General features: G+C 37.3%; 1 protein-coding gene across 1 annotated transcript; it reads right to left on the bottom strand.

Annotated features, from left to right (window-relative positions):
• Nucleotides 1-24: 24 nt before the first annotated feature.
• On the bottom strand, nucleotides 25-13,337 carry CCDC152 (coiled-coil domain containing 152). The gene is made up of 8 exons (XM_010121002.2): nucleotides 13,251-13,337; nucleotides 12,176-12,281; nucleotides 4,713-4,781; nucleotides 3,795-3,859; nucleotides 2,489-2,591; nucleotides 1,652-1,779; nucleotides 689-775; nucleotides 25-148 (listed from the first exon to the last, which is right to left on the bottom strand). The coding sequence occupies exons 1-8, from the start codon at nucleotides 13,335-13,337 to the stop codon at nucleotides 26-28; spliced, it is 768 nt and encodes a 255-aa protein (XP_010119304.1). The 3' UTR covers nucleotide 25.
• Between the last annotated feature and the right edge of the window lie 13,023 nt (nucleotides 13,338-26,360).

The raw sequence follows: 26,360 nt of genomic DNA, 5'->3' as shown, positions 1-26,360 counted from the left end.
TACTGAAATACTTCATGTCATTTGCTCAAAATCGCCTCCGTTTCAAGTGCAAGTCTTGGCCTTTATTAAGACGTTGCTCTAAGTCTCTTATGGTGTTCCGGAGAATTTCAATTTCCTTGTTTTTCTCCTCCTGGAGATGCTGCAGCTTCTGTAAAAACACAAGCAAAGCCTTTATTGTTAAATATTATATTGAATTATTATCTAACAATACAGTAGGCTATTACTGGTGAGAAATATTCTAAGAAGAATATTTTTCTCTGTATTTTGTATTACAAAATTACAAAGATTACTTCCCCAGAATCCTTTTTTTTTTTTTTTTGAGATCCCAAAGTCCCAAGCCTACAAAAACAATAATGCATATAAATAAATATCACCATCGTTTATGTCAGTTCTATTTTAAATTCCCAGGTTAACAATTCTGTACTAACACCACATGTGGGCTTTTGTTCTTGAACCCCATCTACATCAACATCTGTGAAAAGAGACATGAAATTAGTTTTCTAGAGGTGGGAGGGATGTGTGATAGAGTCTGTAAGATGGACCCGTAAAGCATGAAACTCCATCCCTCCACACTCCCCCCCGAAGTGTTGTTGTAGTACACATACAGTAAAACCGCAGGGAACTGCTGTTTCAAATATAAGGTAACAGTATTTAGTATCTGCAGACTACAGGCTATTGAAGCACATACCCTTCGATAGATACTTTGTGGCAACACAGAAGCATCTGAAAATGATTTTGTTGTTTTATTCTGAACTCTTGCTAATTTAGCATTGAACTGAAAGAATCGGGAAAAGACAAATCACTAAGAACCAACAGGAAAAAAAGTATGTTAAATAATACAAGGATAATTTTCACTTTTTAAAAATTGGATTTTGTACCTCAAAGTAGTGATAGCAAGCTTATCTACTATTTAATCCTAGGACAATATAGCTACTTAAGTTTATTTTAAAAATAATGCAATTACAAGTTACGTTTCTTAAAAAAAATCGTAAATAGTACAAATACAATAAACCACATATATTTAGATGAACAAGACTACTATTAAAAAGAATTTGAAGGCTCCACAGCTGCTTGTCTGCAGGAGAAAATGCAGAGGATGCTGAAAACCTCTGAAAGCAGCACCCTTCCCTCACATTCCAAGAATAACTCACGGGCTTTCAGACTTTCACACCTTATTCATTTTTGATATGTGAAAGGTGTGAAGTATTGCAGTAATTGTTTCTGTAATCAGAGTGGCTTAAAACCTGAGCCATGAAATACATGTTGAATTCTGTGACTCAAATCTCAGCAGGATTAGAAGTCTTTAAGCTCCTGAAGTTCACAAAAAATATATCTTCCCAGCATTCAGAAATTAAAAAGAATAAAAATAAGCAGAAAACACTTTTTTTTAATAGCTCAAAAACTAACAAATTTTCAAAATAATTAAATTTAAAACAAGAACATCGCAAACTTCAGTCTCCCTATACAGCAGATAGAACGATTCCTCAGTAGAAACAACTCAGATACCATTACGGAAGGGAGCACATGCCACTGGTCTTTGTAAAGACAAACATTTTTAAAGTTTCCTAGATTCCATCACGTTATATATTGCTAAGTACTAATTAACATTTTTTTTCATTACACAGTCTCTTCTAAGTTTTGTAATGCATACCTCTATCTGCAGTTTAATTATTTCATTCTGCTTCTCTTCATTTTGAATTTTCAGCTGTCTAGTTAGCTCTAATATTTCCAGTTCTTTCTTCTCTCTCTGTTCTCTATACTCCACTTCTTTTAGTTCAACTAGTAACACAGTAACACCAAATATGTGATTATAGAAGATGCTTAGGTGGAAAAACAACATAATTTCCCAAATATTAAAAAATTCTTGAACAGCAGGTCAGTATTTCATGGGAAAACAATTTCATTCAAGCAAAAAAACCATACTTTAAAACTATGTGAAAACCACCCTGCTCCACTGTAGCAAGATGGAGTCTCTTTAAAGAAGCATCACATTCTATGAGTTTGTCTGGCTTTTTTTTCAGGTAAGCGGATGACCAAAACATCCTACTATTGCAGGCTATGCCAGTAATAGAAAAAAACTATCTTGAAATCACTTTTTTTTTTTCTCATTGCAGTATTATTTATTTGTGAAAATAATGTTCTACTCTCCTGAGCATAGCTGGAACACTTAATAGCAGTCTACCTTACAGTTCAAAGCAATTTTCCAGTCAATACTTAACAGAAAATTTAATTCCTTCAGATTTTTAGGTTCAAGTTCCCAGTGTCTGTTCCACCTGTGTGGGAACTTCTGCTCTTCCTGTGTTGCTGTACGTTGCCACTGTCTACTCTCTTGAGCAAAGATAAAATTCAATTAAACGCTGTCCACTTCCAGCTTTCATATGTTTCCACTAAGAAGTGGAATTTGTACTTAACCTACATGAAGTATAGCTCCTACAGGTGACAACATGTTTTACCCAATGCTATAGTATTCAGGCTTTAGAGAACTTACATTTTTTTCTTATATCGCAATTCAACTGTGTTATCTCTAATTTGTGGTCTTCCTCTTTGTTTTTAATTTCTATCATAAGTTTCTCAATCTGATCTTTATATTCCTGCAAATGTAAAAAGCTTCATACAAATATTGAGTTTTCTGTGCTCTTAGTCTTCTGTAAAGGATAACATTCATATAAAAATGTACAGTACTCTATAATTCAGTACTTGTTTTATCTCAGTCTAGTAAATTCGAAATGCCTAATTACTTCTTATACAATCTGGCTGAAGTCCACAGATTAAAAATGTAGTAGATTTCATTGTATTACAGTTATCAGTTATTACAAAATTAGCAATTCTACTTATGAGGAGAACGGGCAAATAGAGAAGTAATCCAGGATCTGATACAATGCTGTAGTTAGTTAAGTGACTACGCTTTTACTTTTGTGGATTTTGACTGTAAGACTGTATAACAAAAATCATATTTAAAGTATGAATTTTGTTAATATTGCTTATACCAGCAATTCCACAACTTCACACTAGCAGCAGTAAAAACATCAGTGATAGCAGCAGCAGCAATGCTGGTGGCAATGTAAATTTAATTTATACCAATTAGTATAAAGACTTCATTTTAACTCAGTACAAACACAGGCAAAGAATATCAGCAGTGAGATTTCTAATCCTACACAGGTAACAGGTCTGAAATCTTTGCACAAAGAACTAAAACAACTTGTAACTAACCCAGTTGGTGTAACCTCCTTTCCAAAAATGAGTGGCATAGATAAAACATAGAGAGATGTTTTATCTATTCTATTCTATTTATCTATTCTATTTCTATTCTAAATAGAATTTATCATGTGATACAGATCAAAAATAGACACCTATTATGTTTGTAGCATTTAATCCCAAAGAAACAACAGACAAAATTCAGGCAGTTCTTGATTCTCTGACAGTACGGCAGGCATCATGAATATCAAAACCTGATTTCCACACAGAACTGTATTTAAGTGCAAGGGATTAGATTTTAGAATGTAAACTTGAATTTAAAGCTAAATACAGCAAAAAAACCCCAAACCCATAAGTGCCTCTTAGACTGAGCCAGAGTTCTCAGCACTTGACCTCTTAAAACTTCCCAGTTTTGACCTCCTAGTCCTTCTAGGGACTTCTCACTGTCGTAAGAACAACTCTTCTCTTTTTACATATGATAAATATTAGAAAAAGTGTAACAATAATGGTATCAGTAACAAACCTAAGAATATAAAGATATACGAACTGCTACAACAGAGATAAAATATTATTCCTCTGTCTAAATAATGATGATGTACCTGTTCACAAGCCTTTAACTTCTCTTCCAAGATGTGAATGGTACCCTTCAGTCTACCATTTTCATCTATGTAAATAAAAAACTATATGATACACTAAGAAATACTTTTTGACAGTATTAGTAGCATGAAAGCAGAATAAAGAAATTACTTTCATTTTTTGATTTGTCTGAACTTTAAAAAAATTTTTTTGTAGACATAATCACCATTTACAGAACTACATAATCTCAGTCTCCATTTATTTTTTAACAAGAAAATTAATAGTTTAATAATAATATTTGCCTGATATTACTACTTTAAACTGTTTTAGTCTTCTAATAACTGATGCATTCAAGAAAACCTACATGCAAAGTCCTTTGACTCAGAAAATAAAAGATTGTTATCATGGCTATAACAGTTTCAAATTGGAAGATGCAACTTTTTAAGTACTTGTTTCCCAAAAACTAGAAAGCAGTACCTCAAAAACAGAATTTAGAAAAAGCAGATAATGCTTTTTTTATTATTAAAAGTCACTTTAAAAGCAATGATATACTTCAATTAGAGGTTTATTAATATTAATAGACCAACTTTATTAGACCAATAATAGTCCAACAGTTGAATGATACTTTCTTATTTTTTGTAAAATTCCCTGTCCTGTGTTGAAATAAATTTAAAGCCCAATATTGATTAAAATACCCTCACTGAGGAAGAACTTTTACATGTGAATCTAAGTCGGATAATAGCAATAGACATTCATTAAGCATATAGACCACCAAAATCTGCACAAGATTGTTTTTAGATACATTTTTTACACTGTTTGGCTGCCAGTGAGTATATCTCTCTGAAAAAAAAAAAAACAGCAAATAAAAGAAAAAAAATTAAATGCCTGCTCAGCCTAATTACAGTACAGTACCTTGTATACAAGAACATTTTTTCTTTTACCTTTTAAATTACACTGGTTTTCAATGGTTTGTGTTAGACCCTTTATCACATTCTGTAGAGTAGTACATTCTAAAAAAAAAAAAAAAGAAAAACCCAGTATTTTTAAAGAATTTATTAACAATTCTAATTTTATATTTTGCTTATAAACATTTATAAAATATTTTGTAATAATCTTTATTAAGTATCAGTCTAAGTCTTCTACCTGAGTATAGAAACAACTCAGACGATTATTATTACATGGTTACTGCTTCACTTCAGCTTTTAGTTGAAGATAGTTTAAAAACAACTTTATGAAGCAACACAAACAAATTCATAACACTATCACATTTTTGTTTATAGCCAGAAAACAAGAATGTTACTGTTCTCTGGGTAATAATGGAAGTTTTCCACATCAGCATTCCAGCAATTTGATGTAATTAATGAAACTGAGGCTTACTTTCCTGACAGCATTTTTGCCAAGATTTTTTTTTAACAAGACAAACACTATCCACTCACTGCAGTTTCTCACATCCTTTTTAATGCAGTTGGAGAGATTCAGAACATGCTACTATATATCCTTTTAAACAAAATAATTCTGTATGTGTGGATGTATATACATGCAACTTGTTACCAGTTTACATATTTGTATTTCATAATTTTATTTTTTAAATGATATTTTTAGTATTTGAACACCATATGGACTGCCCGTAATATAACATTTGGTTTTCATTAAATACTATTTTTATCCCTTATGTTCGCTTTAGACTTATCAGTAAAGTTACAAAACATTTGAAGATTGGGAAGACTGGGGACACTAAAACTGAGGTTGCTTACTCTTAAAACCTTTCTCTCTAATTCCAGAGTACCATTGCATTTCTTAAGCGGCTTTTAATTTCCACAACAGATAAAGTACGCTAAGTAACAATTAGTCATCTCAAAAGACCAAAGCTCTGTTGAAAATTTTAGATCATATAATTAAAGACTATATTATAAATACTGGAATAATGAAATTAATAATCAGGAAGATGAATTAAGATCCCAGCTCGGACATTCAGTTTTCCACTCAACCTTTTTGACCTTTAGTTTATTCTTCCATCAAGTCTGCTTTTCATGCAGTCGAGTACTTTAGCCAGCTGTATTCTCACGTTCCATGCTTCCAAAAAAACAGTAGAGGGAGCACGAACAGCACTGAAACATTGCCTGGCCTGAGTTCCTGTACTGGATGAAAAGCGTTTGTGGAAAGATCCTATTCAAAGTTAGAAGCACTAGGTTAGCATGCCCATTTGTACCAACTAGTTCTACTATAAATTTTCTCTCACTTGAAAATGTATGGAAATAAACCTAAATTCTTGTAATTCATACAAAAACTTGAAAGGTATCTATGCATTTGAGTAAACAACAGGACAGCAACTAGTCTTACAATGAATCACAGCTACTTAAATACAACTCACTCTTTTGTCCAGTCCCAAGAATATGTGCTTATCTTTCTTATCTTTAAAGGACATATCTTGGGAAATGCCTTATGTAATTACAGTTGTAACTGGAAAAAAATTACTGGAAACACACAAGTTTTGCTTGCCTACATTAAGGAAGAAAAAGCAAAATTTTGCTAAGTGGTTGGAGCTTTGTGGATCACTGGCATAACATGTTCTGTGCGGTTCCTTCACTGTAAAGAATACTCCCTACATGCAGAAAGACTGAACAGCCTAAGTGCTCTTTTTTTTTCTGTGTTTTTGTGTTTAATATCTGTAATTTATTGCAGTTTCTTCCCTCTGCATTTATAATTGAAGCTATTGGTGTTTCTTTTTTACAGGGCAATGACATAAACCATTTTTTCCTTTAACACTTTTGAAACATTACATCAACAACTACACAATCCTGAAGATGCTAAATAGAACCACCTTAAGTGTTCTATAGACAGTAACGTGATTCCTTTATTTTTAAAAACGGCAGCAGAATTTAGTTCAGAATTGTAGCTTGCACCACGAGAGTCCTCTTAGTCACCACAGAAAAGGTTTAGGAGCAGAAAACAAGAATGTCAGGCTTGTATCTGTCTTATGTGGATCTGCAATTACTTACACTAAACAAAAAGTGTGGTCCTGAATCTCATCTTTGTTCAGCAAAAAACATATTAAGTCAAAACAAAGTTAATTTATGACCTTTCAGAATATGTACACACTTGCCCAGTTGCTCATTTTTCCCACCTAATCTTTGGTTCAAGAGTTTCACTCTCCTCTCTTCTTTGAGTTCCAGAAATTTTCTTTCTTCCTTTGCGTTTCCTTCAGAATTCTCAGTCTTATTGCACCTTAAACAGTTCTAGAGACTGTCTTGTGGCAATCAAGGATACCAAGGAGCCCTCAGGTTCTCACTAATCCTTGGAGTTCTCTTCAGGTGTGGAATGCTATTCCTAGTTATGTTTCTCATACTAACAAAGAGTTATTCAGCCAGGATAAAATTCTACTTCCTCCACCCCACCACCACCAAGGGTTTGTTGTAGCCACAAACCCTTCAGAATAGGCAAACAACAGCTTTTCCTTGCATAGTGCTCTTACTCTGTTTCTCTTTTGTAAGGAGTGCATGTTTAATTGGAATCATATGTGAACCATTCATGAGCATGTGGTCTCTCATGCTCTTTCCTTAACTGTTCTGTGAATTACTTTGTGGTCTACTGGTAAGCCTTACATTCCATAAAGGCCAAGTCGTTTACCTATCTTGTAAATTCATTTGCTTTTGTGTTAAATTTGTAATAGGATGAACTTCAGAATGCTCTTCAACTTGAGAACGCACATACATTAAGATTGTGTGTTGACACTGTTCATAAAAAAAATTGATGCAGCAGTCCAAACCCAGCAATTTCAGTTGCCTTTGGACCAACTCTTCAAATGCTACTTTCAGAAAATGTGGCTGAGCTGGGTTCTGGAAAGCAGCTTGGGACACAAGGCTAGGAGAAATTGTTTTTTCCAAGCCACAGTTGGCAGTATCACTGTATAAAAGCCATTCTCAAAACTCGAGTCTGTTAGGATAACAGTTGCCAGACTAAGAATGGAAGTATCAATGCTGCATTTGGTTCCTTGCATCTTTTCCAGTTCTGCACAGGATTCCTCTATAACCTCATCAATAATAAAGACTAGTTTTTTAATCCACAGTGCTTTGACTTTCAAAAAGGTTTTACAAAGACCAGAACTATCAGACACAACACTTTTAGTGCTCCAATTCTGAACACACCATATGCTATTACCCCTTCTGAAGGGTGAATGTGATAAAGGTGCAAAGACCATTTCTATCCATTTGAAAAAGAAAAAGCAAAATGCTTTAGAAACATTACATACTTACTAAAATGTATAATCACGACACCAAGTGCAATGTCCTTCTGAAATACTTTTAATATTACATTCACTGCTGATCTCCAGTAACATAGCACCTGTTTACCTGAAAGGTCCTCTGTCAGCACCCGCTGCAGATTGTGGCAATTTGCTGCTCAAGATGTTTTGTGAAACTCTGCTTTCTGATCACCATTGATGAACACAGTTAAAAAATACAAAGTTATAAGCACTTCAAGCCAGGATACCTGAAGTGTTTACCTTACTGGTAAGCAAGTTAACCTAACAGAACTGCCATAACAACTTAACTTCTAAATACATTCTATCCCTTTGGCATCTCTCATTTACCTTTTACTTCCTTATCATCAAGTAGCTTTCAGAACCAACTCTTGGATGTCCCACGTTGTTCCAAGTTCCTGATTTTCACTTTTTTTTTTTGTTACTGCTACTAAGAGCTCTGCAATTTGTCTTACACACTGACAAGAATCCCTGGCTTCCAAAACTTCTTGTCCAGTCTATATCCACACTAATTTGTACAACTACTATGACTTCAATATCATTGAGAGTTGTTTTTTTCCTGACTATCCCTGCTGCTAAAAATTTTAGTTCATACTTGATGCTGATTGCTTGGCTATTTTCACTTGGACTTCTGCCATCCACATTTTTCTTTTCACCATGTGTTTCAAAACAGCTCCAGAGGTCGTTTTCTTCAGTTATATTAGCATAACTATCTCCTCAAATAATTTCATTCTTATCTCATTGAAGGGAGGCACTACTGTTTGCAAAGCTGAAATCTCTCTTCTTACTTTCATGTGTTTTCAGTCCATTCTACTTCCACAGTCCTTGCTGCAGTCATCCCAGCTGCTCTCATTTCCTGAGCTGTCTCTTACACTTTCTCTGCTATCTTTAATCCCATAGGGCTTATGGTAAGAATAATTTCTTATTTTGGTCCACTTTTTCCTTTCCTTTTTAAAAATCTATTTGTATAAACGCCTTCCTCTTTGTCTTTGTCATTAATGAAGCCTCCAGATCTGCTTCTGAATGACTATCTTGCATTTTCTTTCAAGCTTAATAGAAAAATAAATTGCTCTAATGAGTCAGACCAAAGTTCCATCCAGTCCACTACCCCACCTCACAATACTCAGTAGAAGATACTTCAGGAAAAAAAAAAAATGCTGGATAAGCACTACCCTTAATTTATCCTCTCACCTTCCAAAACACACAAAAAAGGGAGACCTGGTTGACAGGTACTGTCTCTGTGTTTAACAAATTTGTTAAGTTCTGTTATATGAATCTAATATTTTTGGACTAATCTATATTTCTGTTATATACAAGCTTCTGTGGAATTGATTTAAAAACTTTTAATTTGTTTAGAAAAGTTCCTCCTTTTGTTTGCTTTAAATCAATCAACAAGTCTGATTTCCATCTAGTTCTCTTATTACACTAAACATGGAATATTCATTCCCTAGTCACTTTCTCTATGCCATTCATAATTTTACAGCTATGAGTCATATCAGCTCTTATTCCTTCTCTTTAGGTTGAAAAGTTTCCAGTCAATTTAAGTCTTTCTTCAGATGTTCCAAAACCGTGACCAAACCTGTAAGGGCCCCAAGTGCATTCTCGTCGACTCACCTCCTGGGTGTTTCACTGGGCTCAAGGCCCATTTAGAAAGAACATAGCCAGTGACCTTGAAAAAAGCTCTTTGAAGAAAGCTGGAAGAAGACTCAGGAATGGCTGCCTCTCCTTCCCTAGGGAGCTGCCTTTAAACTGAGGATTTTGCCCTTGGTCTACCTTGAGTTATGCTGCAGCTGTGTTGCAGCCACATACCATACAGAATTCGACCCTGGTGACAACCTAGGGAGGGACTTCCTGTCTTGATATCAGACCTGCCTCATCACTAGGGACCTGCTAGTGATCACTAGACCATGTTTGGCCCTTGTTACCATTTTTGAACCTGATCCTGACTCAGCCTCCTGTCTTGACCTTTGACCTGTTCCATCACTATGTACTTGTTTGGTAATGCAGACTTTTGGCTGACCCTGGCAGCCCTCACTGGACCAGTCCTGCATGGGTATGGTGGGAATGAGTCTCAGCTCTGTAGGCCTTGTTACATGACTGGTTCCCAATTCCCTGTCACTTGCTCCTCCCTGAAAATACCAAACCTTGCCTTGTTCTCTGTTATCTTTTCTGGTTCTGGTATGTCAGTTTTGAAATGTGGAGACCAGAACATCACACAAAAATCACAGACTTCACAGGGTTGTGATGTTTTTTTCTCTATTTCTTCCATAATCATGTGGTTTTGCTTCTTTGACTACTAGTATTTTCAGAGAATTGTCCAGAAGGACATCAAGATCTCTTTCCTGAGAAGCAGCCAACTAGGGACAACCACTGTTTATATAAAATGCCTCCCATATGCACTGCTACTGGTTTTTATCTCCCTTTTTTATCACTTGTCATTCTGTATCATGAGATTCTTGGTATAACCGAATGGATTAGCATCATTAGCAAACTTCACTCACTTAACAGCTTTTCCAAGTCTATTCTGTTCATGCTAAATTATTTAAGTCCTAGTGAAGATCTAAGGGAAACCAACTGGCAATCTCACTCCAGCATGAAAATAAGTTTATTCCTACCCTGTTTCCTAATTTTTAGCAAGTTGCCTTGTCAGAGATCAAAGTTCGACAAAAAGATGCACCTTTCAGCAACTCTGCAAACTACAGAACAATAAGCAACCACAAACCTACGCTAAGTACTAGATATTATTTCCCTTTTCAAACACCCATTTGAAAAGATACACTTCTAGAATTAAAAAAAAAAATCTTAATTTAATAGTTTTCCCTTTAATTCCTCCTTTATTTTTTTTAGTTATGATGTAGAGTTATAATTATTATCTTAATTGAATTCAATCTTGAAGGATTATATGCTACTCCTTACACTTTATAACCAAGTTGGAAATGTCACAGAGAAAAAATCTTGATGGTGACATTATAAACACAAAATTGGCTGTAACATTGTTTAATCTGAGATTAAATCAGAGATTAAATCTCACATAGATAAAAAGTATAATCACTTTGGACAGCTTTTCAGTCCTCTAAAAGTTAAACAAATGCCTAGGCAGAACAAGACACTGAGATTCCACCAATACCCGAGGTTCTTACAGAAATAATTTAAGTGAGCAAAATTCTGAGAGGAATACTAAAACTACAATATACCAGTCAGCATAGTACAGGGAAAATATATTCCAAATCCCAAACTGAGCTACCAGATTGTCCCTAAACAAACTAAATCACACAAGCAACTAAGAAATATAATTATTTATGCTATCTCAGAGCACCAGCCCCACCAGTCTGACATGCCATCTCCAACTACAGGCAAGCTTTGACATTTCAGAAGGCAGCAAAATATGTATTAAAAAATGCACCTGGCTCATTTCTCTTTGGGCAAAATGTTTCTGGTGACCAGGTGAAACATAACATTTGGAATAATTCAGATAGGGGCATGACAGCGTCAGTGGTGACCTTACGGTTCCCAAATGTTGACCCTGTTTTTCTACACTGACATGTGAGTTGCTTATTACGGATTAATATAAGGCAAAGGCTAGCACTTTAAGTAAAACTACTGAGGTTGGTTTGCTTATAAATGCTGGCTTTGTAAACCATGGCAGTTCACTAGAAGCTCAAGAGGCCTGTATGAACGAGAAAGGTAAACATTCAGGTACAATAACATCACCAGGCATAGCAAGCTCATCTGATCCTTTCCCTTGTTCCATGCCAACACGTTTCCTTGGAAAAGGAGATAACACGATCAAAAGAAAAAAGAAGAGGAGGAAAAAATGATAGAAAACACAAAAGGAAAGTTTTTCTTTCATAGGTACTGCATGTACTCAAAAATCTTTTAAAGTGGATGGATATTAACATCAACTGGAAAATAGTTACTTCAATGCAGTTCTCAAGAAATGTTTGTGGATTAAAGTTACCTGGTTTATGCAAATGAGATGGATTCCATTACACGACCCAAGATTAATCATTACTGTTTTTCACATAGTATCTTAGATCCTCGCTATTTTATTTTTGTATTTTATATGACTGAAAACAATGGAAATATTTCTCAGAACTTTCTGAATATATGCAAAAAACCACACCATTTTATAAAAAAATAACTTACCTTCTTTTACTGATTCCTCCTTTGATTGGCTTAATGTTAACAACCTGTTACATTTTTCCAGCTGAAGAACCAGTAGGTTATTTGCTTCATTAATTTCTGATATTTTCTAGAAAATTGGAAAAGTACTAAAATTATATTAGTATCTTTTTATTTAAGCTTTAAATATTGAGGTTTACATTAATATAAAACCTAATAATTTCACAACACTGCAGTCACAAACCATTATCATCCACCGTTCTGGAAATTGTTATAGAGAGGAGCGATGCTAGATTTGAGAGCCTGTGCTATTGCAAGTTTACCCTGCATAACTAAGAACGCCAACTTACATCACTAGTTATAAAATGGCTTCTTCTCAGTTCTGTAGACTGCAGTCTGGATCAATCCTCAGCAAGGTTCTTTCTACTGCTTTGCATATGATCCTGTCAATGCTCTCGCTAAGCACCAACACGAGTAATGGATGTGAACAGGAATTGGTATAATATGATTTTTCCACGAGAAATGCTAAATGTATTTCAAGTGCCCCTTTTATATTATCTCTAGTACGGATTTACTCATCAGGAAATCACCAGAAAGCTGGCCAACATGGGTCTAACAAGAAATACAGTACCAATTTTCCTTAGTTGATCAATCTTGTAAGAACTGACATATACATAAAATAGAGCTCAATGCATACAGAATATAAGAACAGATGCTACTGCTATGGAAATTACATTTATCTAGAACACGGAACAATTTCTGAAAGGATAGTCCAGCAAAGCTGTGTGATACTGTTATCTCCAACAGCAGCTTCTGATATAAAGGGACACTTTGATACTTTTCCCAAAAAGCTGAAATTGGCCTCTGCACCATTAAAATTCTAGCACAGAAACAAAGGCTTCGCAGACCCCACAGAAGTCACGCCTATCACTCTGAGATACAGTTAACACAATCACTTTCCAAACAAAGTTGGTATTACAAGGCATGGTAATAAGAATAAGCTGATACTATTTAGAAGAAATTTGCACTTGAAAAGCTTATTAAAATGTCACAAAAGATTTACAGATAAGTTTCAACATTTTTTACATTCTTCACTTACCTTTTCTATCTCTGAGAAGTTATCTAAAAGTTTATTAAGGTTCACCACGCTGATTTTCTTCATAGTTTCTTCATGGCTGCAATTCATTTATTTCTGGACAATATAATCCAGTGACCACTGTATATATAAAAAATAGATAAATGAATTCATATTTCTCATTCATACCATGTCAAAAGATTTCATATGTACAAATGTAAGCAGAACAAAGAACACTAAAAAAAAAATTAAAACAATTTTTGCATGTGAAGCTAAACTTCAACCAACCTAAGATCTTGCATTTCTAGGAAACAGAAAGAATGTCAGAAAGCCCAAGCAAAATCTATCAAACTGCTAGATTATATAGCTGAATTTGGAATTTTTTTCTGCAATGAAAAAATAAACCATAATTCTACTTCCATAGACACAATGATGCAATTTTACTTAAATGTATTAATAGTTTGCTTTTAAAACGTATGACCAATTTATCTTTAGATATGCTGCTAAAACAGACTGGTCTTCCTGTCTTCACTTTAAAGAGTAGGAAATTTAATCAATTGAAAGAATTACTCATTCTCTACTGTGTGTATTTTAGAGGCAACACATGAATTTTTTTTAAATTTGATTAACTTAAAAAATGTTATTTAAGTAAACGAGATTTTACCAGACACATATTAATGCAGGATCTAGACCTTTCACTTGTGTAGATGGCCTAATACTTAACTATCCAGGCTTCAAGTTACACATTTTCTTATAAACAATTCGCATTAATATCAGTGATGAGATGCTGCAGCACATAAACCTTACCATATGAGTAATAAGACAGTATCTTCAAAAGCACCTATATAATTCCAGATAACAAACACAATTCCTGTTTTTAGTAGAAATTCTACTTACAGAATCTTCAACATAAACTTGCAAAATGGATCTGAAAGACACAGTATGAATGCTCTTAAAAATACAGAAATTATGTCTGAACATCAGGCTCCATTAAACAAAAATTTCAATACCAGATAAACCATGTATCCTCAACAAAATCATCACTTCTACGTGGTAGTGTATGAACTGTCTTTTTATAAATAATGAGCAATTGCAATGACAGAGATGAACCAGAAGTTAGAATGTGTGCACTACTCAGAAATGGAATTACTTTCGGTAAAGTTAGGTGGAAATAGGTATGTACACAAAGGGCTACTGATCAGGAACCAAAATTACATAATAAGTTCTTTTCTCAGTCATTCAATATCTACATTATGTAACTTCTTTACCAAAGCACTAACATAAAGATTATTAGTTCTGTGTGTTTAATGCTCATTTTTGTCTTGTATCTACTGTTTCCCCCGAGAGACTAGAGACCAAAAGTAATTCATTAGCTAAAGATAATTTTTGTTAAATCAGTAATCTTTAAGATATATGCAACATTAAAGAACTAATGCTTCAAAGTTAGTGATTTTTACTAAGTTAGCAATGTTAATGACTTCTGTTACTATAATGCAATGATTTGTTAAAATGGTGTTTAAAACATTTACTGAAGACATTCAATTTTGTAAAACAATTACATATCTTAATATTCTATTAATTTACAATCTGAATGTACACTATGAATGCCAAACCCTGATCTTTCCAGTCCTTATCACCGACAGTATCTTATCTGTTTTCAATCACCCTTTATCATGCTCTTAAAACTATGGTTTACTCTCTAAATTTTGACTGAGGATGGGAGTTCAGGGACCTGCCATGTCGTGTGCTGTTTTGTTTGTGTGTTTCTATATTCCATGGCATCACTTGTTTTCTCAGAAGACAAGATGTGCTCAGCACTTGGCAGCATTTGGCAACAGTGCCACTGGGAATAAAACTCCTGCTGAACTGAAATAGTAAATTAAAAATAATATGTTGTATTATTAATGTTGTATTTCTCCAGCAGGAAAACTCATCACTTTTATTTTTGTGTATATTATTACTCCATGCACTCTGTCTTCCAAAGGCATTTTTGCTAAGCCTCCCACCCCTGTTTTGAACTACGATATTTATTTCACTAGGGGGAAAAACTAAAGATTTAAAATGTATTTTTGACTGTAATAAAACTGGCACCTTTATTTAATCTCTCTTTAACCCCTTGCCATCCATGCTCTCTCAGTATCTTTTAAAAAGTATTGTAGCTGATGACCTGATTTTGGAATTTCAGGTTTTATTTTTGCTTCATGTAAGAGTGAAACCTGTATTTCTAGAATCACAGCATGGTTTGGGTTGGAAGGGACCTTTAAGGGTCATCAGGTCCAAACCCCCTGCAAGGAGCAGGGACATCTTCAACCAGAGCCCCGTCCAACCTGGCCTTGAATGTTTCCAGGGATGGAGCATCAACCACCTCTCTGGGCAACCTGTGCCAGTGTTGCACCACCCTCATTGTAAAAAACTTCTTCCTTATATCAAGGCTTAATCTACTTTCCTCTATTTTAAAACCATTACCCCTCATCCTGTTACAGCAAGCCCTGCTAAAGAGTTTCTCCCCTTCTTTCTTCTTAGCCCCCTTTAGGCACTGGAAGGCCGCTCTAAGGTCTCCCCGGGGCCTCCTCTTCTCCAGGCTGCACAGCCCCAGCTCTCTCAGCCTGTCCTCACAGGAGAGGTGCTCCAGCCCTCCGATCGTCGTACCCGTTACAACCAACATAAAATGAGCAGATATTAATCTTTAACTGTATGTCTCAATTGAATACAGTAATTATTTAATAACAGGCACTTCAAACAGTATAATCCTTCTTCTGAACGCCACCCTTCTTTAAGATAGGCACCTCACATTTGCACTGAATACAACCTTGCTTTAATTATTCACTCTTTGAAGACCCTGAGTACACTGAAAACATAGCTTGCAGATCAAAATTATCACCACTCAAGTGGCACCCACAAGTGGGGTGAACCCCATCCCCTCACCGGATTTCACAGATATTCGCGGGAGAGGCACCAGCGGCACCACTGCCAACCTCGCCGAGTCGTAACGGGCCCCGCTCCCTCTCCACCTCGCCGTTTGTCTACACAAAGCGCCCTGGGTAGAACCAAGACCCTCGCACAGTCCCGGGTGCAGAGGACGCGCAGAGCACACTGCCTGTCACTCCTCAGAGCGCGGGCACAATCGACGGGCGCGCACAAAGCCGCCGCCGCCCCGCCGCCGGCTGAGGGAACGAGGGCGCGCGGTCACGCGAGGGCGGGAACGCACCTCCGCCGGCGGAGCGTACCACTACCGGCCCTGTGGGGGCTCTCCGCCCCACCACCCCCGCCGGCCGGCTGGTGGGCTCGCCCGCAATTGTAGCGCGCTGGTGGGGGCTGCCGCCTCTCCCTGCGCGGGTCGTCGCGGGTGCGCGGAGCTGAGACAGCGGCCGTCGGTCGTGGCCTCTTGGTGCCTGTGGCGACGTCTCCGCCGGTTCGCCGTCTTCTTGGAGGCAGGGGGTGACAGGGGAACTGGGGACAGTGCACCCCTGTGCTGTCTTGATGTGACCCCAAGGCAGTGCAAACGCTCGCCGGCTCGCCAGAAGACCCGAACACCTCAGGGCAGCACCTGTTGAGGCCCTGATTTCACTGCTCGGTGTAGTGCATGGATTGTTTTCATAGAATCATAGAATGGTTAGGGTTGGAAGGGACCTTCAAAGGTCACCTAGTCCAACCCCCCTGCAAGGAGCAGGGACATCCCTGACTAGATCAGGTTGCTCAGAGCCTCATCCAGCCTGGCCTTGAACGTTTCCAGGGATGGGGCCTCCACCACCTCTCTGGGAAACCTGTTCCAGTGTTCTATAACCCGCATCGTAAAAATTTTTTTCCTAATTTCTAATCTAAATCTGCCCCCCTCTATTTTAAAACCATACCCCTCGTTCTATTGCAACAGGCCCTACTAAACAGCCTTTCCACATCTTTCTTGTAGGCCCCCTTGAGGTACTGGAAGACCGCTATCAGGTCTCCCCAGAGCCTCCTCTTCTCCAGGCTGAACAGCCCCAACTCTCTCAGCCTGCCCTCATAAGAGAGGTGCTCCAGCCCTTTTATCATCTTCGTGGCCCTCCTCTGGACCTTCTCCAACTGGTCCATGTCCTTCTTGTGCTGGGGGCTCCAGAACTGGACACAGTACTCCAGGTGGGGTCTCACCAGGGCAGAGTAGAGGGGGAGAATCACCTCCCTCGACCTGCTGGCCACGCTCCTCTTGATGCAGCCCAGGATGCGGTTGGCCTTCTGGGCCGCAAGGGCGCATTGCCTGCTCATGTTGAGCTTCTCATCCACCAGCACTCCCAAGTCCCACTCCTCAGGGCTGCTCTCAATCCATTCCCCGCCCAGCCTGTATTTGTGCCTGGGATTGCCATGACCCAGGTGCAGGACCTTGCACTTGGCCTGGTTGAACTTCATTTTGTCAAATAGCTCCTCACATCGGCATTGACATCAGCTGAGGGGGGACTTCACCTGTGAACAAGCGCTCTTTTGAACAGCAGCAGATAGATGTTGGGTGGGAGCACGGACCAATTTATTCCCTTTATCTCTGGTTTCTCTGTATTTGCACTGCGCATGTAACTATGGCTACCAAGCAGTGACACTCCCTGGCCTATCACTCCTTTTCCTGAGGGAAATTGCCACCAAGGGCTCCTGAGAAGTTTCCCAGACATCCCCCGCAGTGTGGGCGCGCACCCCAAGGCCCAAGGCCGCTAAGATGGAGGTCAGGGCAAGGAGTGCGATGCAGGCAGGCAGCTCCACCTGGGCGCTGTATGGAGATGCCGCTGCAGTGCTGGTGGTGACAGGGTTGTGCTGCTGCTCTGGGTGGGCCGGGAAATCTATCACTCTGCTTAAATATGAAAAAGAACAAATTACACCATTTTTTTTTCTATTACTGAAATTTGATAGCAAGTCCTGTTACGATTACCCTGTCACAACACAGTTAGTATCCTGCCAGGCATTTTTTTTTAAGTAGACATGAAGGACTGGCAGGGACCCAATGGGTTGCTGAATAATATCCCTGTGAAATCAGAGGCCACCAAGCCCTGTGGTCTCACAGCAAAATAACTCCCCCTCCGACAGCTTCTTAGTAGGTATAAATGGCTTCTTTTCTATCCTGAAGTTTAGTTGGTGATCAAGACATACCACCCTCTCTTTAATCCTGCTAGACGTGTCTAACGTAAGGTTTAATATCATGCCTTACCATGGAAACAAACTGTGCTGAGGCAGTGGGGGACTCTTCAGCAGTTGGGTTCATATCAGTAAATGTTGTAACTGTTGAACAAGCTTCTTAGTTAGATACCCTTGCTGAGAAAGTCATAGAAAAACATTAGCCCTTTTGTCATTTAAATTATCATTGCTAGGTTTTGCGGTTAGTAGTGCCGGGTGAGTGACTGTTTGTCGTATCTAAGAGAATCACCAAATAATTTAGTTTGGAAGGGACTTACCAGGTTCACCAGGTTCAAACCCCTTCTCCAAGCAGGGCCAGCTGCAAAGCTAGAATGGGTAGCTCATGGCCTTGTCAAGTTGAGTTTGGAATACCTCAAGGATAAGATTGTTTTATGGCATAATCTGAAAATGAATTGTTTTATAGGCTTAGACTTAGACAGAAACAACTGTTCATTACTTAATGGACATAGATTGTTTTTTCAGAAACAGACTGTAAAATTACATTCCTAGAGCCACATCTGCATCCTAGAATAAATGGACTTGTTCTCTGAAATGCTAAATATGCCGTAGCATTCTCAGATGGTCCGGTTTTGTTTGTAATAGAGAGGGAAGATGTTACATCTTGAATGCTTATTAATGCTGTCCTCAAGGGAGAATGACCTGCTGTGCAGATCAGAAGCTGTGGGAGCATGCAGGACCCTTCATGCCTAGAAATCCAGAGAATGTGGATGTTTCTGACCAGTTATGGACAGAAATGCTGCTTGCAGGCAATTGCTTTATCAGAATGTCTGAGGGTTGGTGTCCACTGGGACATTCACATAGACAAAGTGATGAAAATTTTTGTGCACAGATTTGCAACTGAGATACAGGTGGGGAAAGGACACACTGCCAAGTGTGCCATGATGACAGAGAGTAACAAGGAAAAGAATACTCCTGCCATCTCCCAGGGAACACAGTACATGCTGCTCATGTTTTCTAGTTCACTTTCCCTGCTTCACTGACTCAATTTTACAAAATCTATTACATACTTTCAGTTGTTCATGTAAATGGCAGCACCCTCAAAAACCTGTTCAAGAAGTTTAGTACTTAAAGAAAAAAAAATCCAAGTTTAATAAAGTTATTTGTTTCAGAAGACTAGATGAGTGTTTTAGTCAAAGTGAAATGTCACAACAATGAGTGCTCATCTTAGACCCAGAAAAAGGTACACAATCACTGTTGACTGCTGTAAATGTTAAAAAACCCAAAAACTCTAAGTGGTGAAAGTTTTGATGCACAGTAAATGATAGTGTATTGCACAGATTGTTTTTTTTTTTTTTTGGTGTTAATTATTTAGTGGTGGTTTTATTTTATGGATTACATTCAAAGGCAGGGAATGAAGACTGAAATCCAATTCTCATGATTAGGCAAAAATGTTACTCTGGGGCCGTATGTTATAGTTGCAATAATACGATGCTAAATGACCCATATGTAAATATGTCATTTAACCTCTGGGAAGGTGATTACTATGAGCAGACTGGGAAAAAATGCAGAAAAAAAAAACTTTAAGGGAAAAATGTATGACAGATTTTGACACAGAAATACATGGAACAAAAAGCTATAAGGCAGGGATAAAACATTTAACTTATAATAGGTTTAGCAGTCAGCAAATATTATTTTGTTTTAGCTTTTAAAATGTTGCTGCTAAAATAGTAAGCAGTTTAGTACAGCAAACTTCCTAAACAAGAGAGTTTTTCTGTAGTTCATTTTAGAGTTCATTCTAATTTTTTTTTTTGCCTTTTTATAGGGTAGTAACTTCTCTGGCAAGACAGTTCAAGAGGCTGGTGGTCACTGCGTATTAGGCAAGTGGGGAGGTCTCTTTCTGGCAGAAACCAGCAGGTAGCTGGTGATGCTGTATTAATACAGTGCAACCTAGAGAGGGTTTCTAACACAAATGGAAAACACAAATGCCTTTTATTGCCATTATGAGCACGCCTGTAGGATAAACTTCTGTGCTGAAGACCAATGCCATGACAGTCCCAGTCATGTTTCCTATTCTATTTCTCACAAACAGCATCATCTATGTGTGTTTAAAATCTCATGGCTAGGCATAGGCTTGAGTAATTTTTTACGGATGTTCATGTTATTATTACATTTTGATGGTCTTTATTACCCTTCCTTATAACCCCAGCCATATCAGAGGCAGTCAACTGCATTTACAGAGTTGGAGTTTGCAAGATTCAACTCAGTTTACAAAATTATTGTTTTCCTCTTATTCTAAAGCGTACATGGAATGAAAAACATCAGTTTTAACTTGATCTAGACTGCTAAAGCTATCACTACAGTGTTTAACATACTATAGTGTCAGGCTGCACACGAGTTCAGTAAGATGTCGGATAAATTGTACTATCATGCATCTTGTATTCCTTTTACTAAAAGGATTCATTTTTCTGGTTTTGGAGATGAAAGCTGTCTGTCAGGAGGGATTTTTGGTATAGAAGGAACCATTTCTGTTGCATTCTCCAAAATGTTCTATATTTGTCCAAAAGATGAAAACATACAAATACACACAAATACGTGTTTATTAAGTAGGTTAATATACTAGAACATATTTAAATATAGATATTAAAACATATAAATAAATATATGTGTGTGTAGGCAAATATAGCTGTTAAAACAATATCTGTAGCCATTGAAGTAACCTCAGTAAAAACAGTTGATTGCGTGTTGCTGTCACTCGTGCATGTTTGTTACGTAAGTCTTGGAGTGGAAGGTTTTAGGGAAAAAAAAAAAAAACAAAAGAAAAAAGACAAAAAAAAAAGACAATGTATTAGACCTTATCCTCATAACTGGAGCCATCAAAGAACATAAAAGGCCACTTAGTTTCAACATGTGCTTGAGCTGTTACTTTGTTCACAAACACAACAGCAATATTCTTCCACAAATTATTTTTTTCCTCTGTACTTGTGTCTTTTTGCTTGGGAAAGGATGACCTAATCTTTACTTTATGGCTTCAGTAATTGAAAAAATAATGGCTTAGCATTAGTGTTTACGGTATGTATCAAAATACAAGTTTAGTTATTTGTAAAAGGACATTGGTAGGAAGTAAATTTCTGATATTGCTTATATGAGTTCCATATTCTTGTAATCTCAAGAGGCGTGTTCTGCGATGCAGAATGAACTAAAAATAAAAGGAAAGTAGACAGCAGGTAAATTGGAAAGGAAAGCTCCTAAAATGTTTATCATTCTGTGACTCTGTAAAAACTTAGATTTTGTAATCTCCAGAAGTAGTCATTAGAGTCAGATCTAAAAGTCACACAATCTTCTGCGTTAGCCGTACCACATGCTCAACTTAAAATGGCTTTGGTTTGCCTTCTGCAATAACTTTCTAAGTAACTGTGGGTAGAAAACGAGCTCACTGTATCATGCTGTCTACACATCTGGAATAGCCTTGTTTGTCTGCAGCATAACTTTTAATAAAATATTTAGCCATATGGTATTGAAGGTAGACAGCATGTTCCAGCACTTTGTTGCATAGACAGACTGGTACATGCTGTTTCCAAGAGGAAAAAAGCCCCTCGTGTTATTAGAGCCTAAGAGACCTTTGCAGTCATTTAGCTTGTCAGAACAATATTTTTGTTTTAAAAGTCTCAACCATCACCCAAGCAGGAGTGAAAACATTAATTTGTAGCACAGCTTGTGTGCTCTTTGTCTGTCACAGATGCTCATTTAGGTTCACCTCATTTAAATTTTCTCAAGCATATACATACATATGCAAGCCTAAACAGAAATCACATACCTAGACTAAGTAATTTAACTACATTAATAGAAAAGTTGAATCTACGTTACAGGGAATAAAGTGTCTATCTGCACACAGGCAGGTTCAGATATTCTTATGCCCTGAGTTCTTCAGTAGTCAAGTATTCTTCATTAGAGTGTACCAGTATCATCCACTTGGAGTCAGTTTCAGAGAGCTTGTAATTGTGCAAAAATAGATTGATTTTGATGGTTTGCTTTTGCTTCTGTAAAACTTGAAATCACAAGAATAATTTTCTCCTCAAAAGGTTTTCACTTTACAAATTACTATTTACTGTTTTTACTGCAGCCATCTCAGCATTCCAACCATGCCAAAGCTCTGTCCTGCAAGCCAGAGTAAAAGCCTACAAAAAATATTCTTTGTGTGGAAGCATTTAACAGATATTCTAGCTGGTTTAAATAGGATGTAACAAAGACGACTGACGAACCTTAGGGATGAAGAGCAATAGAGAAAGAAGGACAAAGTCAAGAGAAGTAATTGTATTGCTTCCACTGGCTTCCCAAGTAACACAGCCTGCATTCCTTTGCTTTCCCATTTACATCAGATTGATCTTTCTGTTGACATACTGATGGGTCAAACTGTTATAATTTCAATTTTAAGCACAATTACAACAATTATATTCTTATAATTTATTTGTAGTTCTGGATCTCTTGTACCGTTAAAGTAGTCCTGAACTTCTGACCTAGTTTTCTTGTACTCCTAAAAAAAAATCAGGGTTGTAGTGAGTATTTGAACCACACGAATGTGTGTGTACTTGTCAGATCGGCAAGGAGCATCTTTTCTTAAATGCATCTAGTACACCGTAAGATCTGCTCTGTAAGGGACTACATTTTCAAGAGACTATAAAATCTATTTGGACAGTATTTTGTTTTCTTTTGTTTCTTACTTTTCTCTCCATTGACTATTAGCCCTTCTTCTATGGAAGTTAAACAGTTGGAGGTGGTCTTGTGAGAAAGGAATGCTTGTGACTAAAGCGTCATTTACGACACTATGGAAGCAGGAATACAACTTATAAAGACACATACAGTTCTATTTTCTTGTATTTCTGTTTAGGACAGTGCTCAACTATCAGTGCCAGGCTAAAAGCAGGCATTTTGCTTCTAAATAGTCATTTAATACATTTCTCAATTAAGTAAATTCAGAAGATTGTTATAATTGATTGATTGCTGATTGGTAGAAATCAGCTAATTAATACTAATCACATTGTGAAGAAAGTGACACAACTTTGCCATTATTTACACTACAAAAGCAAGAGACTTTGTGTCCCTAGAACTTTTAACAAAACATGTCATTCTTTGGCTAGTCTGTTCTTGCAGTCTCACTACTACTACAAATTGTATGAACTACATGTGAGAAAAATTTTGCATTTTAAAATACTGCAAGTTTACAAGTCTGATTGCAGTTAACACAGGTCCTTGCCCAGAGTTGCACATTCTTCCATCAGCAGTTTGGCTCAGAAAATTTCACTTAAAAGTTTTCATGGCATTTCAAGTCACTAGCAAATCTTTCTGACTCCATCAAAATATATGCCATGACAAAGAAATAATTCTAACTTAGAATTAGGTAAAAACATACCTTAAGGAATCCCAGGCAGCTAGGCCAGATGGAGGACATGGTGCTCATCATGATTGTAACACCTCTGGGTAACAAGCAAACGGTGCTCAGATGGCTGCTGGAGAAGGGTTGGACCCACTCATTTGGTAGCGCAGTTTCGCTAGGAATCATGTTGTCTTTGGTAACTTTCCAACCCTGTGCCTTACTCTTCCAAGGAAAGTACATTTAGCTGGCTTACAGAATTAGTTCCTGAAGAAGTTTTCTGTTCAGAAGGGCAAGGTTGGTATTTCCTTTGTTTGTAACTTGAGATTGTAGCACTGTATGTGGTACACAGATAGCTGCTGTGAAATAGATTAGAAAATTTAACTTCTTTCTTAGTATGAGAAAGTTACCTGACAGTGTGTGGTTCTATACTTTATGTCTTTCTTGTAAAATATAGTAAGGTTTCATATGCAAGTGAAAAAATTATGTAAAATATATGTTCTGTTAATTTTACTACCGAAGAAAAAAGTATTGAATCAGTTTCTGGCATGCCTAGGCCTCAGTGTCTCTTATGGAACAGATTTTATTTTCAGTAGTGGAAGCGTCATTTATAGCATCTGAGACAGGAAGATACAGAAAGTTGTCAGCTCCTCAGCTTTGCTGTTACTCCCACTAAGCCTTCTGCAGACTTTTATTCCTTCCAGTTTGGAAGAGAGGAGTTAGCTATGTTCTCTCACAATTTGCAACATGAGGTAGAATGATCCTTCTGCTTTCTCAGACTAATTTCAGGAAGCTAATATGTCATTAATCAGCTAAATTACATATATTAGGATAAAGAAGTTCATATTATGCAAAAGAAATACCAAAGCTTGTAGCAAAAAAAAAAAAGAAAAAAAAATTTAAACCTCTCAAAGGTTTTCATCACAACTCCTGACTACAGTTGTCATCCTCACCACTGCTACAGCTCCACCTACAGCTAACTACCCTGCGCATTGCTGACTCCTGGCAGCTGCTCCACTGCCCCTGGTTCTCGAACATCACTTACTGTTTCTCTTCTACCTGTTTCTGAATGTTGCCTACTCTTGCTAATAGCCCTGATTAGAGAAGGTGAGAAAATGCTTGCTCAATACAGTTGTGCTAGTGGTTAAGTAATAGGCAAAAATGTAGAAATGGATGTGGGCTGCATCTTGCTTCTGTGTGGCCTGAGGGCATGGTTTCTATGGTGGTTAAAGCACTGACTGTGTGTGCAATTAATAATGATTAGTCAGAAAGAAGAATTTATACTGATAAATTACATTTAAATGGAGGGAGTTCCAAGAGCCACAGTCAGTTGGCTGTAAAAGCTGGTAAAATTCTTACCAATTCCACCTTCTTGGTGAACAGGGATATTTTGAATTAGAACTGGAAAATGTGTAATGAAAAAGTGGTGTTCTGTAGTATTTACCTCTTTGCCCGACCCCAAGTTTGCATTGCTTTTTAAAATAAAAATAACAACATGCTCTAAACTTTTTCTCCCTCTTCCTCTCAAATCAGGCAATCTGAGTCACTCATTTTTACAGGGTGTCTGGTAATAAGCCCCTGAGATAGCACATCTTAGTGCAGGGAAAAAAGGTTGGCTGTGGCTACATGTCATATAGTTTTAAGTTTCTCTTTGAACCAGAGCATTATTTTCCATTCTTGCAACTGTGCTGAGGCATATGTAGTTGTATATACTAAGCTGTGAATGCAGCAGTGTTCCCAGAATAGATTGATATTATTAACTTGAAGCATTTCTAAAAACATAGCAAGTCTGTAGTAGACTCATCTCTTCTGTAATGGTCCTACTATTTTGAAATACAGAACATACCTTTATAATGTTAATTTTCATTCAGAAAGACTGAAGAGCTCTCATAATCCACTGATCTCACCTCCTGTATCATAAGTCAGGAAAAGTATTTAAACTCAAATAGTAAAGAAGTGCAAGTCATTATGTTTGCCAAAATAGTTTCTTAGCTTAATGGAAACTGACATAGATGGTGCTGTTTCAGGCTCTTCCAACACTAACTTGAAGCCTTGGAAATGCACATTGTCTTTGACGGAAATAAAAGAGACTCAAAACCAAACTCTTCCAAACCAAGGTGTGCTTCTTGATGACACCAAAAGGCAGCCAGCAGAGCAACTTGAGTCCTCCTTGCTTTTAAGAACCAACACAGTTTCCGAATACAGACATTCATATAAACTAGCCTCTGTCAGGTAATATATGACTAAAGTGTCATTCCATGAATGGGAACTAGTGCAGCCAGTTTACATGCCAAAAGGTTAAATGCGGTGAAAGTTACTGGTTTTCCCACCAAAATACTCCTTGCTTACAGTATCTGTCTGTGATGTCTGTTTCTGTTCACCTTGTGCATTTGTCATAGTTTAGCCTCACTCAGGACCAAACTACACAGTCTCTCACTCACTCTCCCCACCCTCCAAGGGAATGGGGGAGAGATAATAAAACAAAAAGCTCGACGTTCGAGAGGAGGACAGGGAGAGATCATTCAAGCTATCGTTATGGGAAAAACAGACTCGCCTTGGGGAAAACTATTTCAATTTATAATTACTAAAACCAAAGCAGGATAACGAGAGAGAACAAAAACAACTTCCCCCCACCCCTCCCCTCCTCCTGGGTTTAACTGAATTTCAAATTATCT

This window comes from Chlamydotis macqueenii, chromosome Z (genome assembly GCF_036417535.1).
Source record: "Chlamydotis macqueenii isolate bChlMac1 chromosome Z, bChlMac1.mat, whole genome shotgun sequence".
Taxonomy (NCBI): Eukaryota; Metazoa; Chordata; class Aves; order Otidiformes; family Otididae; genus Chlamydotis; species Chlamydotis macqueenii.
Note: the sequence above shows the minus strand (reverse complement) of the source record. Positions and strands in the feature narration are given on the sequence as shown.